The 13,490-nt window shown below is 39.9% G+C and overlaps 1 protein-coding gene across 1 annotated transcript; it reads right to left on the bottom strand.

Moving 5' to 3' along the window:
- Positions 1 to 608: 608 nt before the first annotated feature.
- On the bottom strand, positions 609 to 1,625 carry LOC135114424 (proteoglycan 4-like). The gene has a single exon (XM_064030328.1). The coding sequence runs from the start codon at positions 1,623 to 1,625 to the stop codon at positions 609 to 611; it is 1,017 nt and encodes a 338-aa protein (XP_063886398.1).
- Positions 1,626 to 13,490: the final 11,865 nt, after the last annotated feature.

Below are 13,490 nucleotides of genomic sequence, written 5' to 3'. Positions count from 1 at the left end.
CTACTACTACCACCACCACCACTACTACTACTACTACTACTACTACTACTACCACAACCACAACCACTCCCACCCTCTCCCTCCTCCTCCTCCTCTTCCTCCTCCTCCTCCTTTTCCTCCTCCTCCCCCTCTTCCTCCTCCTCTTCCTCCTCGTCCTCTTCCTATTACTACTACTACTACTACTACACTACTGCTTCTGCTGCTGCTGCCACTGCTGCTGGTGCTGCTGCTGGTGCTGCTGGTGACGGTGCTGATGCTGGTGCTGCTGCTGCTGCTGCTACTACTATTACTACTACTTCTACTGTATGTGTGTGTGTGTGTGTGTGTGTGTGTGTGTGTGTGTGTGTGTGTGTGTGCTCAGTAGCTTCATCGCCTCCCTGGCCTGGCTCCCCGCACTGTACCAGGCTGGCTGTGAACGTGAAGGCTGCTGGCCGCCATGCACGCGACGCTCCGCCTAATGACAGGGTTAGTGAGGCAGGCTGGTGAGTCAGGCTGGTGAGGCAGGCTGGTGAGGCAGGGTTGGTGAGGCAGGATTGGTGAGGCTTGTTTGGTGAGCCATGATTTAGTGAGGCACGGCTGGTAAGGCAGGATTCGTGAGGCAGGGTTGGTCAAGCAGGCTGGTGAGGCAGGCTGGTGAGGCAGGGTTGGTGAGGCAGGGTTGTTGGTGAGGCAGGGTTGGTAAAGCAGGGTTGGTGAGGAAGGGTTAGTGAGGCAGGGTTGGTAAGGCAGGGTTGGTGAGGCAGGGTTGGTGAGGCAGGGTTGCTGAGGCAGGGTTGGTGAGGCAGGCTGATGAGGCAGGCTGGTGAGGCAGGGTTGGTGAGGCAGGGTTGGTGAGGCAGAGTTGGTGAGCCACGATTTCGTGAGGCAGCCTTGGTGAGGCACGATTTGGTGAGGCAGGGTTGGTGAGTCACGATTTGGTGAGGCAGGGTTTGTGAGTCACAATTTGGTGAAGCAGGGTTGGTGTGGCAGGCTGGTGAGGCAGGCTGGTGTGCCATGGATGGTGTGGCAGGGTTGGTGAGGCAGGCTGGTGAGGCAGGCTGGTGTGCTATGGTTGGTGTGGCAAGGTTGGTGAGGAAGGCTGGTGAGGCAGGCTGGTGTGCTATGGTTGGTGAGGCAGGGTTGGTGAGGCAGGCTGTTGAAGCAGTCTGGTGAGGCAGGGTTGGTGAGGCAGGGTTGGTGAGGCTGGTTGGTGAAGCAGGATTGGTGAGGCAGGGTTGATGAGGCAGGATTGGTGAGGCAGGATTGGTGAGGTAGGATTGGTGAGGCACGGTTGGTGAGGCAGGCCGGTAAGGCAGACTGGTGAGGCAGGGTTGGTGAGGCAGGGTTGGTGAGGCAGGCTGGTGAGGTAGAGTTGGTGAGGCAGGATTGGCACGCCACGATTTGGTGAGGCAGGGTTGATGAGGCAGGGTTGGTAAGGCAGGCTGGTGAGGCAGGCTGGTGAGGCAGGGTTGGTGAGGCATTCTGGTGAGGCAGGGTTTGTGAGGCAGGCTGCCGAGGCAGCCTTGGAGAGGCAGGGTTGGAGAGGCAGTGTTGGTGAGGCAGGCTGGTGAGGCAGGGTAGATGAGGCAGGGTTTTGAGAGGTAGGGCTGGTGAGGAAGGTTGGTGAGGCAGGGTTTGTGAGGCATTATTGGTGATGCAGGCTGGTGAGGCAGGGTTGGTGAGGCAGGCTGGTGAGGCAGGCTGGTGAGGCAGGCTGGTGAGACATTACTATATTTCTTAACCTATTTGTTATTTTTTTTATTTATTTTTTTTTTTATTTCGTAGAATGATAAGACAAAAGTCACCAATATTCCCGACTTCCCAGCTCAATAATTTAGCGCAAAGATATGTCGCAGGAATGATCCACGTAAGATGTATTACTTCCATGAAGAGAAATGTGTGATTGGTCTGTTCGTAGTAAAGGAGATTGAGAGTTGTGGGTGCCAGTTACCGCTACAATTTAACTTATAATTTAGCGTTACGGCAAATTATCAGTAATATTTCCACTACACTTCCTCCTCTCCTAGTCCTGCTTCAGTGAATATGTTTTTCGTTTTTTTTTCTTTTTTTACAATGTATCCAAATGTTCAATCATACTGGCATACATATACTGTGCTTAGAAACATTATATTTTGTGAAGGCAGACCAGTACGGCCATTAGAAGACATGTTCCCTGGTAGTCATATCAAGAAAAAGGGAGTGATCTAATAATACACGTAAGGACTCTCTACAAAGCACTACAGCAAGTAAAAAGGTTGAAATGTAACGAGGAGATTAAGAAGAGTACAGCAAAAACAAGGAACGAATGAGTGGAAACTAGTAGGAAATAAAAGAACTAAGACAAACACATAACCGTCCCCCTCCACATCACACACACACACACACACACACACACACACGAGGTTCCCAGCCAACAGGGAGCTTTTACACTAACCAACCCCCCTCTTCTCCCACCAACACACACACACACACACACACACACTCACACACACACACACACACACACACACACACACACACACACACACACACCCACACACACACACACACACACACACACACACACTGTTGCCTTTAGCAATCTCTCTCTCTCTCTCTCTCTCTCTCTCTCTCTCTCTCTCTCTCTCTCTCTCTCTCTCTCTCTCTCTCTCTCTCTCTCTCTCTCTCTCTCTCTCTCTCTCTCTCTCGTTTAAACGTAATTGCACATTCTGATGGGACAGAATTAAGGAATATTAACATTAAAATCAGCAGTACATAACGATATGTAACTAAACTACAATTTAACTTATAAGTTAGCATCACGGCAAATTATCAGTAATTTTTCCATTACACTTCCTCCTCTCCTAATCCTTTTTCAGTGAATATGTTTTTCGTTTTTTTTTTTTCTTTTTTTCACAATGTATTCGAATGTTCAATCATACTGGTATACATATACTGTGCTTAGAAACATTATATTTTGTGAAGGCAGACCTGTACGGCCATTAGAAGACATGTTCCCTGGTAGTCATATCAAGAAGAAGGGAGTGATCTAATAATACACGCAAGGACTCTCTACAAATGACTACAGCAAGTAGGAAGGTTGAAATGTAACGGAGGAGATTAAGAAGAGTACAGCAAAAACAAGGAACGAATGAGTGGAAACGAGTAGGAAATAAAAGAACTAAGACAAACACATAACCGCCCCCTCCACATCACACACACACACACACACACACACACACACACACACACACACACACACACACACACACACACACACACACACACAAACACACACACACACACACACACACACACACAAACATACACACACACACACACACACACACACACACACACACACACACACACACACACACACACACACACACACACACACACACACACTGTTGCCTTTAGCACTGGCGTCTTGCACATTGTTTCAAGCTTCCCAGAGTATAATGTGAAACCTAAGGAGAGAACTTTTAGAAATTAAAGGAATGATTATAGTCTCCTTTCTCTCTCTCTCTCTCTCTCTCTCTCTCTCTCTCTCTCTCTCTCTCTCTCTCTCTCTCTCTCTCTCTCTCTCTCTCTCTCTCTCGTTTAACCGTAATTGCACATTGTAATGGGAGAGAATTAAGGAATATTAACATTAAAATCAGCAGTACATAACGATATGTAACTAAACTTCAAAACGAACATCCATATTTTTTTGTAAGTTTATCATGAATCTCATTATAATAAAGTACACACACACCACTCATCTACCTATCTATACAACAGCTATACTTATAAAAAAAAATATATGCTTTTTATTTTTTTTTTTGTATATTTGTCACTATGTACTGTTGTATTCTGTAAGAGGTTTGATTTGAAATATTTACCATGTACCGTGCAGACAAGACAGACAAGCAGATAGACACAGACAGACAGGCAGACAAATGACTGACTGACTGAATGAATGAATGGATGAGCGATCGCCCAGCTGACAGACAGACAGGCAGACAAACAAAACAGGGAAAGAAAGAGTAAGGAGTAGAGAATGGGAAGTGTGACTACAGTGTACACAGAGAAGCCCTCATGACAAAAAAACACAGCTGAGTATCACTGCATAAGGTGTGTTTTGCCTCAAGCCTCGCCAGGCCAGGTACGGGTCACGCTGCCCCGCCTTATTTCGCCCATGCGCCGCCTCGCCTCACCCACAGAAAGGTAGCCCCACTCCTCTTCTATATCCCTACATATTTTCCACTGCCACTTCTCCCCATCAAAGGCTTCTTATCTCCAGATGGCATCAGAGAACCGACACCTAGCGGCCCCGAGGATGAGGAAGAGGTCGTGTAATTGTAGGAGTATAACAAAGGTACGCATATCTATGTCTACGTCTCTGCTTTAATGTGGCGCCTTCCGTCACCTACGTACATCAGTCATCACTGTGTTACTTGGCCCTCCCTACTGTTCCTCTCTCTGTCTCTCAGTCCGAGTCCAAAGAGTGCTATGTGAATGTTTTATCTCACCGCCTTTCGTCACCAACATCATTTCCCATCACTCTCTTCCCCCATCACTGCCTTCCTCTTCTCTCCCTGTAGTGTTCCTCTCTCAGTCTCATCCTATTATTCCTCTCTCTACCTCTTAGCTAAAGGCGGGTTTACACGGCGCAATTCTTGGCTGGTTTTAGCAGGGAATGTGAACACAGGAGCGAAATGCAGCCGGTCGCAGCTGAATTGCCAGCCGATCCGCGGAACCACTCTGTCAGTCTAGATTCAGGCGCATTCCTGCAAGGGACGTCAATTTTCCGTGGTCAAATTAGAACAGCTATTAACCTAATTTTACTTCACCTCCATCACTCATCACTGCTTTCCTCCTTCCCTCCCTAGTTTTCCCATCTCCCTACTGTACCTAATTTACCATTCTTCATTCATATTCTTCCCTGCTTTGTATGCCTCACTGCTCCATTCCTCAGCTCGGGCTCTCCCAGCCCTCGCCGCCCGCCTTTCTCTCTTTACTATTCACGGTGCGGCAGGGAAAACATCCTCAGCCATAAGTGATCTTGAGCCGCACCGACACACCGCCCTCTGACCCTGCCTCTCCTTCAGGTGAGGGGGGAAATATGTTCTCTAGGATGTGGAGTAAAATTTGTGTTAATGTGTCCTTTTGTATACCTATGGAGGTTGATGATGATGATAATCATGATGATGATGAAAATGATGATCATGATCGTGATGATGCTGATGATGATGATGAAAAGCAGGAGGAGGAAGAGGAGGAAGAAGAGGAGGAGGAAGAGGATACTGATTAGTAACTGAAAGAATGACGGATTGATTAAAATGCAATAACATTAATAACAACAAATATTTTCTCAAAAATAAGGAATAAAAACAAGTTAGCTAATTAATAACAGGAAAGGTGATGTTAAGCGGCAGTACACCAGTTGATTGAAACAATACCATTTCAGTAACAACAAATTCCCTCCCCCCTCTAAAAAATCTCACAAAGTTAATAAAAATAAGTAATCTGTTATTACGTGTGTGTCTTATGTTATCATTCCTTCACAATCAGGAGTCAGATGCTCAATGATTAGCTTTTTATTGATTTTGTTATTAGTGGGTGTTTCTTGTGATTGAAATGTTAAACTGTATTCTCATCAATTCATGCGCTACTAATCAACGTTATCCTGTCTGCTATTAAAATGTTATGTTCTTTTTCACCTTGTTAACTTTTTAGAGATCGTAGTAGGTGTCACTGAAACGTCATTGTGTTTTAATCAGCTGATACACTGCTACTAAACATTATCCTTCAAGACATTAGTAATTTTCCTCCTCCTCCTCCTCATCATAATCATCATCATCATCATCGTCAGTCTCTCTGAGTATAGAGCAGGACAGAAGCTTCCCTCAGCCTTCTCCTCTCCTCTTTGTCGGCTGACTACACTTTTTTTTTCTCTCGATCTTTGTATTACAGTCACCCAGTGTAAAAGAGTTCCGGGTCTTGTCTTGAGGGAGCACTTCCACAGTATATGGGAAAAAATGGAGATATTTCCTTCCTATCACTATTAACGTGAACAAGAATCATGTACTTACTCTTAGTAGTGGCGGTGGTGGCGGTGGCAACGTTAGTGTAACTCAAGCATCGAGTTATTATCACACCTATAGTTTATTTCTAACGATCAATAATCATTCGACATAGTTCCACCACTACAACACGCTTAGTGATCAGACTGTATGCGCTGAACCAATACACAGTCTTGGTAACACAACGCAGATGTTCAACACAAGAGACTTCCTGGCCAGGGTCACAGTTACCATGGCGCCTCTCCCTCACCTGTGTTGAGAGCACTCGCCAGCCTCCTCCTCCACGATGTCTCTTGTTAAAAGAGACTGCATAACCGCTACAGTCCTGCACCACACAGTTCACTCCCGAGACTCGGGAGTCTACTTAGTCCTGGCTGATCATCCACTCTCCCAAACACCTGCGTTATCCGGAATTCCGCGGCCAGGACAAACCTCAACTCTTGCGGCAGATCACTGTCCACGAGAGCAGAGGCCCACTGCGTCACGGCGTCTTTTCGTTCCAACTCTTGTACTTGGCGCTGGCTTGTTCTGTAAATACATAGAGGCAGCGGCGTGATATCTGTCCAAGAAATTGTATTCACACGAATGTATTATCATTTTACATACTAACATATATATATATATATTTTTTTTTTTCATATGGAAATAAGAGTTATGCTGTAAATAAAGAAGCTGTGGACGATGATAGAGATGAGCATGAACAGTGAGTGACGCAGTGAAGCAGCTCGAGCGTTTCACTCGTCATTACCAAGCTGTGAATAGTTAACATGACTCACAAAACAAAGATGGTGACACAGGGACATTGCTGTTTACAGTGAGACAGAGTGAGATGGAGGGAAGGAACTACGATAGAACTGCAAAGGATGGGAGTCACAGAGGATGATGCAAGGGAAAGAAACAGATGGAGGAGACTCTTACATGGAGCCAACCCCTCACTCTAGGAAAGGGCGATAGGAGAAGCATTATTGTTATCTGATGCGCAAGACTCATCACTATACTCGTAAAAGAAGAATAAACTGCAGAAGACGTGTAGATTTGTAAAACTATATATAGTAAACTACATACATACATTTACGCCACACATAATCATATCAGCTAGCCTCTTCCCTTGAGTTTCGCGCTGCCAAGATGATTCGTCTCACGATTCAGTTCCAAGTATCGTCAATCTGCGACGTCACAAGAGGTTGAGGAAGGTCAGGCGAGCGAGGGATGGATAGGTAGTGGTTGTGAGATGGCTGGGACAGAGAAAAGAGTACAATAATAGGGAATAAGGCAGGGGAGTAGATAAAGGGATGACTAGGCAGGAGGATGACAAGTTGGGTGTGGTGATAGGTAGGTGGGGATGAGAAACTGGAAAAAGGAGTGGTTGGGTGCAGGAAGAGGCCAGTACGAGTGTGTGGAAGAATTAATGTACGGCTTGTGTGTGTGTAAATCAAATTAATCAAATCTAACATGAGTTTGTATATTACTTTGTTTCATTATGCTTTATATGATCACCAGAGACCTTCACCTGTTAATATTTCACAATTGTGTGGTGGAGCTTTACTACTGGAGGCGTGAAGAGTTCAACCTCCTCACTACTCAGAACAATTAAATATACCTTGACTTTTATGCCACACTCTCTGTTACCCTATATAAACACTGCTATTTTCTCCCTCTTAATACTTTGTTAGGTAAGTGTGTGATGGAGATTCGTCAGTGGAGGCGTAGAATGGCTAAGCTCCACACCACTCCCAGAAATTAAATCTAACATGACTTTTTGAACTTTTCATGTTTTTTTTTTACTTTTTCTTGTTAGGTAAGTGAAAGGCGGGCATTCACTAGTAGGGGAAATTTCTCAACCACTTCATATATTACAGTACTTTTTGAAGCAACGTTAATAAATTCACCACACACTTGACTTTTCCTGATTGGTTCGTACCGATATTAAATTAAAGTGAGGAAAAAAATTCAATGGCGACAGGAGCTTCCTCAGTCACCTCAACACTGCAAAATTGTCAATATACACCACTTTTATTCTTACACATTATTTTCTGAAAGTTAATTCACTCACAATACGACTGATATGTTTTTTTTTTTTTTCTCACTATTTCACATAAATACAAAGTAAGATGAAAATCCACTTCACATAATGAAATTTAACAAGCCTTACTCTTTTTATACAGCATTCTCTGCTATGGCAATAAATCTAAATTAGCCCTCTCTTATTCTCTCTCTTTTTCTGGCGTCCCCGCCAGTTTTTCTCACCCCCCCCAGCTGCTAACTCTGTCCATGTATGGAGTATGCTTCAAATGTCTGGGGGGGTTCCACTCATACTGCTCTTCTAGACAGGGTGGAATCAAACGCTTTTCGTCTCATCAACTCCTCTCTTCTAACTGACTGTCTTCAGCCTCTCTCTTACCACCGCAATGTTGCATATCTAGCTGTTTTCTACCGCTAATTTTATGCTAACTGCTCTTCTAATCTTGCTAACTGCATGCCTCCCCTCCCTCCGTGGCCTCGCTGCACAAGACTTTCTTCTTTCTCTCACCCCTATTCTGTCCACCTCTCTAACACAAGAGTTAACCAGTATTCTCAATCATTCATCCCTTTCTCTGGTAAACTCTAGAACTCCCTGCCTGCTTCTGCATTTCCACCTTCCTATGACTTGAATTCCTTCAAGAGGGAGGTTTCAAGACACTTATTCATCAATTTTTGACCACTGCTTTGACCGTTTTATGGGACTGGCATTTCAGTGGGCATTTTTCTTTTATTAGATGTTTGTTGCCCTTGGCCAGTGTCATTCCTACATTAAAAAAAAAAAAAAATGACTGTCTTCAGTCTCTCTCTCACCACCGCAATGTTGCATCTCTAGCTGTTTTCTACCGCTATTTTCATGCTAACTGCTCTTCTGATCTCGCTAACTGCATGCCACCCCTACTCCCGTGGCCTCGCTGCACAAGACTTTCTTCTTTCTCTCACCCATATTCTGCCCACCTCTCTAACGCAACAGTTAACCAGTATCCTCAATCATTCATCCCTTTCTCTGGTAAACTCTGGAATTCCCTGCCTGTTTCTGTATTTCCACCTTCCTATGACATGAATTCCTTCAAGAGGGAGGTTTCAAGACACTTATTCATCATTTTTTGATTACTGCTTTGACCCTTTTATGGGACTGGCATTTCAGTGGACATTTTTTTTTTTATTAAATTTTCGTTGTCCTTGGCCAGTGTCTTTCCTGCATTTAAAGAAAAAAATAAATAAATAAAAAAAATATATATATATATATATATATATATATATATATATATATATATATATATATATATATATATATATATATATATATATATATATATATATATATATATATATATATATATATATATATATATATATATATATATATATATATATATATATATATATATATATATATATATATATATATATATATATATATATATATATATATATATATATATATATATATATATATATATATATATATATATATATATATTTATATTTATATATATATATATATATATATATATATATATATATATATATATATATATATATATATATATATATATATATATATATATATATATATATATATATATATATATATATATATATATATGTATATATATATATATATACGAGTATATATATATATATATATATATATATATATATATATATATATATATATATATATATATATATATATATATATATATATATATATAAGATGATCGCGGTAAAAATTTTGACATTAAAAAAAAAAAACATAAAAAGAAAATAGCTAAAAATAAAGGAGGTTATGGAAGAAAAATAGCATTACACAAGAAAGAAGCAGACGAAAACAACACAAAATATGAAAAATTATCAATGAAAACAACACAAAAACAGGAGTAATGTGGAAAGAAATAGCCGTAACAGGAAAGTTATCAACGAAAAGTGCACAAAATATGAAAGTTACTGATGAAATTAGTGGAAAAGGAGAAAATTTTTGAACGGAAATAACCCGCACAGTAAAAATATATAAAACAATATCACCAACCAACTATGGAAAAAAAAAAAAAAAAACGTCCAGAATACTTGGTCTTTGGAAAGAAAGTAGCCCAAAACAGTAAAATTATAGAAAAAAAAATAAAAAAAATCGTCTAAAGCATTAACATCATGGAATAAAATCTGACAAAATGTTTAGTTTATTGAGAAATAATTGCAAAATCATGAAAAGAAACAGTCTAGAATAGTGAGGTTCTGGAAAATAACCCAAACCTGCTTCGTTAAAAGATACCTGTTAAATAATCTCAAAAAAAAAAAAACATGAAAATAAAGTAAAAAAAAATATTTTCTTTTCTTTTCATTTCGTCTACGTAGTACTGTAATATTTTCTTTCTTTTTTTGATATTTCTCACTTTTTTCTTTTTTTTTAATTAACATTATTGGTTTCATGCATTTTTATACGTGTGTGTGTGTGTGTGTGTGTGTGTGTGTGTGTGTGTGTGTGTGTGTGTGTGTGTGTGTGTGTGTGTGTGTGTGTGTGCATACAGAATAGCTTGTCCATTTCTTTTTTTTTTTTTCCTCATCCACACATTTTGCTACATACTTGTATTTCTACATACTTCTATTTATTTATTTTTTTTTATTTTATTTTTTTTTTTTACAGATGCTGGAAACATCTACGTACAATTATTTCATTTTTTAACACTACGAACATTAAATCTTTGCATTACCTTCCTTTGGAATCACTCTTACTGCCAACAAACTATTTTTTTAAGCCTCAGAAACACCTGTTTCTACAGGTACTCTTCTCTTAATACATTTCAAAACACCTGCATACTTTTCGGCTTTCTTTTTCTTTGCTTTAATATCACTTGCATTCACTCATAACACGAACCAAACTCCTTTTTCGCCTCAAAAACGTTTATACCTATTATATTTCGCTGATGTATTAACAACAGGCACTTTAAGCTTACTTGAAAGTACCTTCAATGGAATATAGCTAATTCCATTTCTATTTACAGCGCTCAATATTACAATGTTTCTTTTTATTTTTTTCTGTATTTTTCTCTAATGTGTGCTCTCCTTTTCGGCCGGGACAGTCTCGAGGCACTAATGATCTGTAAACCGTCACCAATTGTCCCTTGTGTGCTCTGCTGAGGCTCAAAGTACAAAGGGAGGCAAAGAAAGGGAAGGGAACGGTATCTTCATGCACACTCGATTCATCTCCTCTTGCTTTCTAGGAAGCATGCAGCTTTCATTTATTTTATTTGAGTCTGCACGAATATCTGACCGTTTTCTTACACACTCGTTTTTCTTTTATCGCTTTGGTTCCTTGCAAGAGTTCTGTTTGCTCGCTTTTATGAACTCCTACGTCACTATTCCTCAACTTTCCTCCATAATTCTGACTCAAAGAAGCAGTCTTGGGGTGAATTAACTGATACTATACAGTAAATGAGTAATTTTAAAAGACCGATCTGATCATGTTCCCCGAGAGAAAACGAGAACAGAGGAAGCATTGCGTCACGGAGTGGGGAAGAGAGCGGGAGCGCGCAACAAGTCTCCGTTTAAAACCTTTTTCGTCACTCTTGTTGCCTTAAGGATACAGGAGAGGGATAACCAATACTTCATTACGTAGACTCTTAATTAACACTGTCACCGTGACATGACGTGAGGTATAAAGGGTTTTCCTCAGTAACACTTAGTAAAGCTTGTATCCTTCAATGACATTTTACATGGGAAGAATTAATTACTTGATTATAATATTTTTGTAGTATTTTAATTAACTTCTCAAGGTACGAGAAGGTTGTCTGAAGGGTTAATTAACTACTGCTAATCATGTAGTTAATGATCTCACTGCCATCAACTACTTCTTTAGCTTTCACTAAACGACCATCAACTGCTTCGCTAGAGAGAGAGAGAGAGAGAGAGAGAGAGAGAGAGAGAGAGAGAGAGAGAGAGAGAGAATTATAAGAAGTAAAAAGGATTGTTTTGACGGAAAGTGAAGAAAAGTGAGGTGAGGAAGAAAACTTGACAAGATAATTGCTTTCTGCTGCCTATTGAAGAAGAGGAAAAGGAGGAGGAGGAGGAGGAGGGAGGAGGAGGAGTAATAAAAGAGAGGAAAGATGAGGAATAAAGAGGAAGAGATGGGCGATGAAGTATAAATGAAGACGGGAAGAAATGAAGGCAGGAAGAGAACAGAAAAGAGGAAAAAGGGAAGGGAAGAAGAATATTCAGAAAGAGGTGAAAAAAATAAATAAATAAAATAGAGGCCGAAGGAAAAATGAAGATAGAGGAAATGAGGGAAGAAAGTGTGGAAAGATGAGGGATAGAGATTAAAAGGTGAAATAAAGAAATAGAGGAGAAATATGGATGGAGGGAGAGGAGGAGAGAGTGTAGAGAATATAAGAAGAATGTGATGAGAGAGAATAAAAGAGAAATATGTGGGAGAGAAGAAGCACGTCATTCCCTCACTTCTTACTTTTAGAATTAGTATTCGATAAAGGTAAACCACAAGTATAAAATCATCAACGGGTGTACTGTAGCTGAGTTACCTCCCTCTTACCGGTAGAGGTGTTGGGATTAATCAACATGTCATGCATATAATATTGCTTAAGTGTGGAATAATTAATTGATATACCTGAGGAACAGACACGTGTCAAATCATAGGGACAGAACACTAAAAAAAAAAAAAAAACGAAAAAAACAAGGAAAATTATGAAAACTCTTGCCAAAAATAAATAAATAAATAAATAAATAAATAAATAAATAAAATCCTTACCAGTAAAATAAGACAGGTTATTAAATACTAGTTATCATAGATGTAAATACAGGTAATCTCTCTGACCTGTAACCTTAGTGAGGTCATCTGTCACGTTGAGGTTCACCACCAGTATGAGGAGGTTACCTCAGGTCACCTGATCACCGCTTACTGTCATTATTATTATTATTATGGATCATCGTCATCGTTGTCGTTATCATGAAAGGTTTACACTATTGTTATTATTATTAATAGTAGTAGTAGTAGTAGTCGTTGTAGTAGTAGTAGTAGTAGTAGTAGTAGTAGTACTAGTAGTAGTAGTAGTAGTAGTAGTAGTAGCATCAGTAGTAGTAGTAGTAAAAGTATTAGTAACTTTGTTATCATTGTTATTAGTAATCATTGTCATCATTGTCAATATGATAAAAAAATACGTTATTATTTTTATTATTATTATTATTATTATTACTATTATTATTATTATTATTATTATTATTATTATTATTATTATTATTATTATTATTATTGCTATTATTATTATTATTATTATTATTATTATTATTATTATTATTATTTTTATTATTATTATTGTTTTTATTATTATTATTTTTATTATTACCACCACTACTATTACTACCATCGCGAGAGGTGGCGCGGGTAAATCCCTGATTGGCGACACATCAAAGTGTCGGTGGTGGTGGCTGGGCGCG

Source organism: Scylla paramamosain, chromosome 27 (assembly GCF_035594125.1).
Source record: "Scylla paramamosain isolate STU-SP2022 chromosome 27, ASM3559412v1, whole genome shotgun sequence".
Classification (NCBI taxonomy): Eukaryota; Metazoa; Arthropoda; class Malacostraca; order Decapoda; family Portunidae; genus Scylla; species Scylla paramamosain.
Note: the sequence above shows the minus strand (reverse complement) of the source record. Positions and strands in the feature narration are given on the sequence as shown.

What these genes read in the sequence shown, in the direction of transcription:
- LOC135114424 (XM_064030328.1), bottom strand. Translation starts at nt 1,625, where the DNA reads ATGCCTCACAAACCCTGCCTCACCAACCTTCCTCACCAGCCCTACCTC.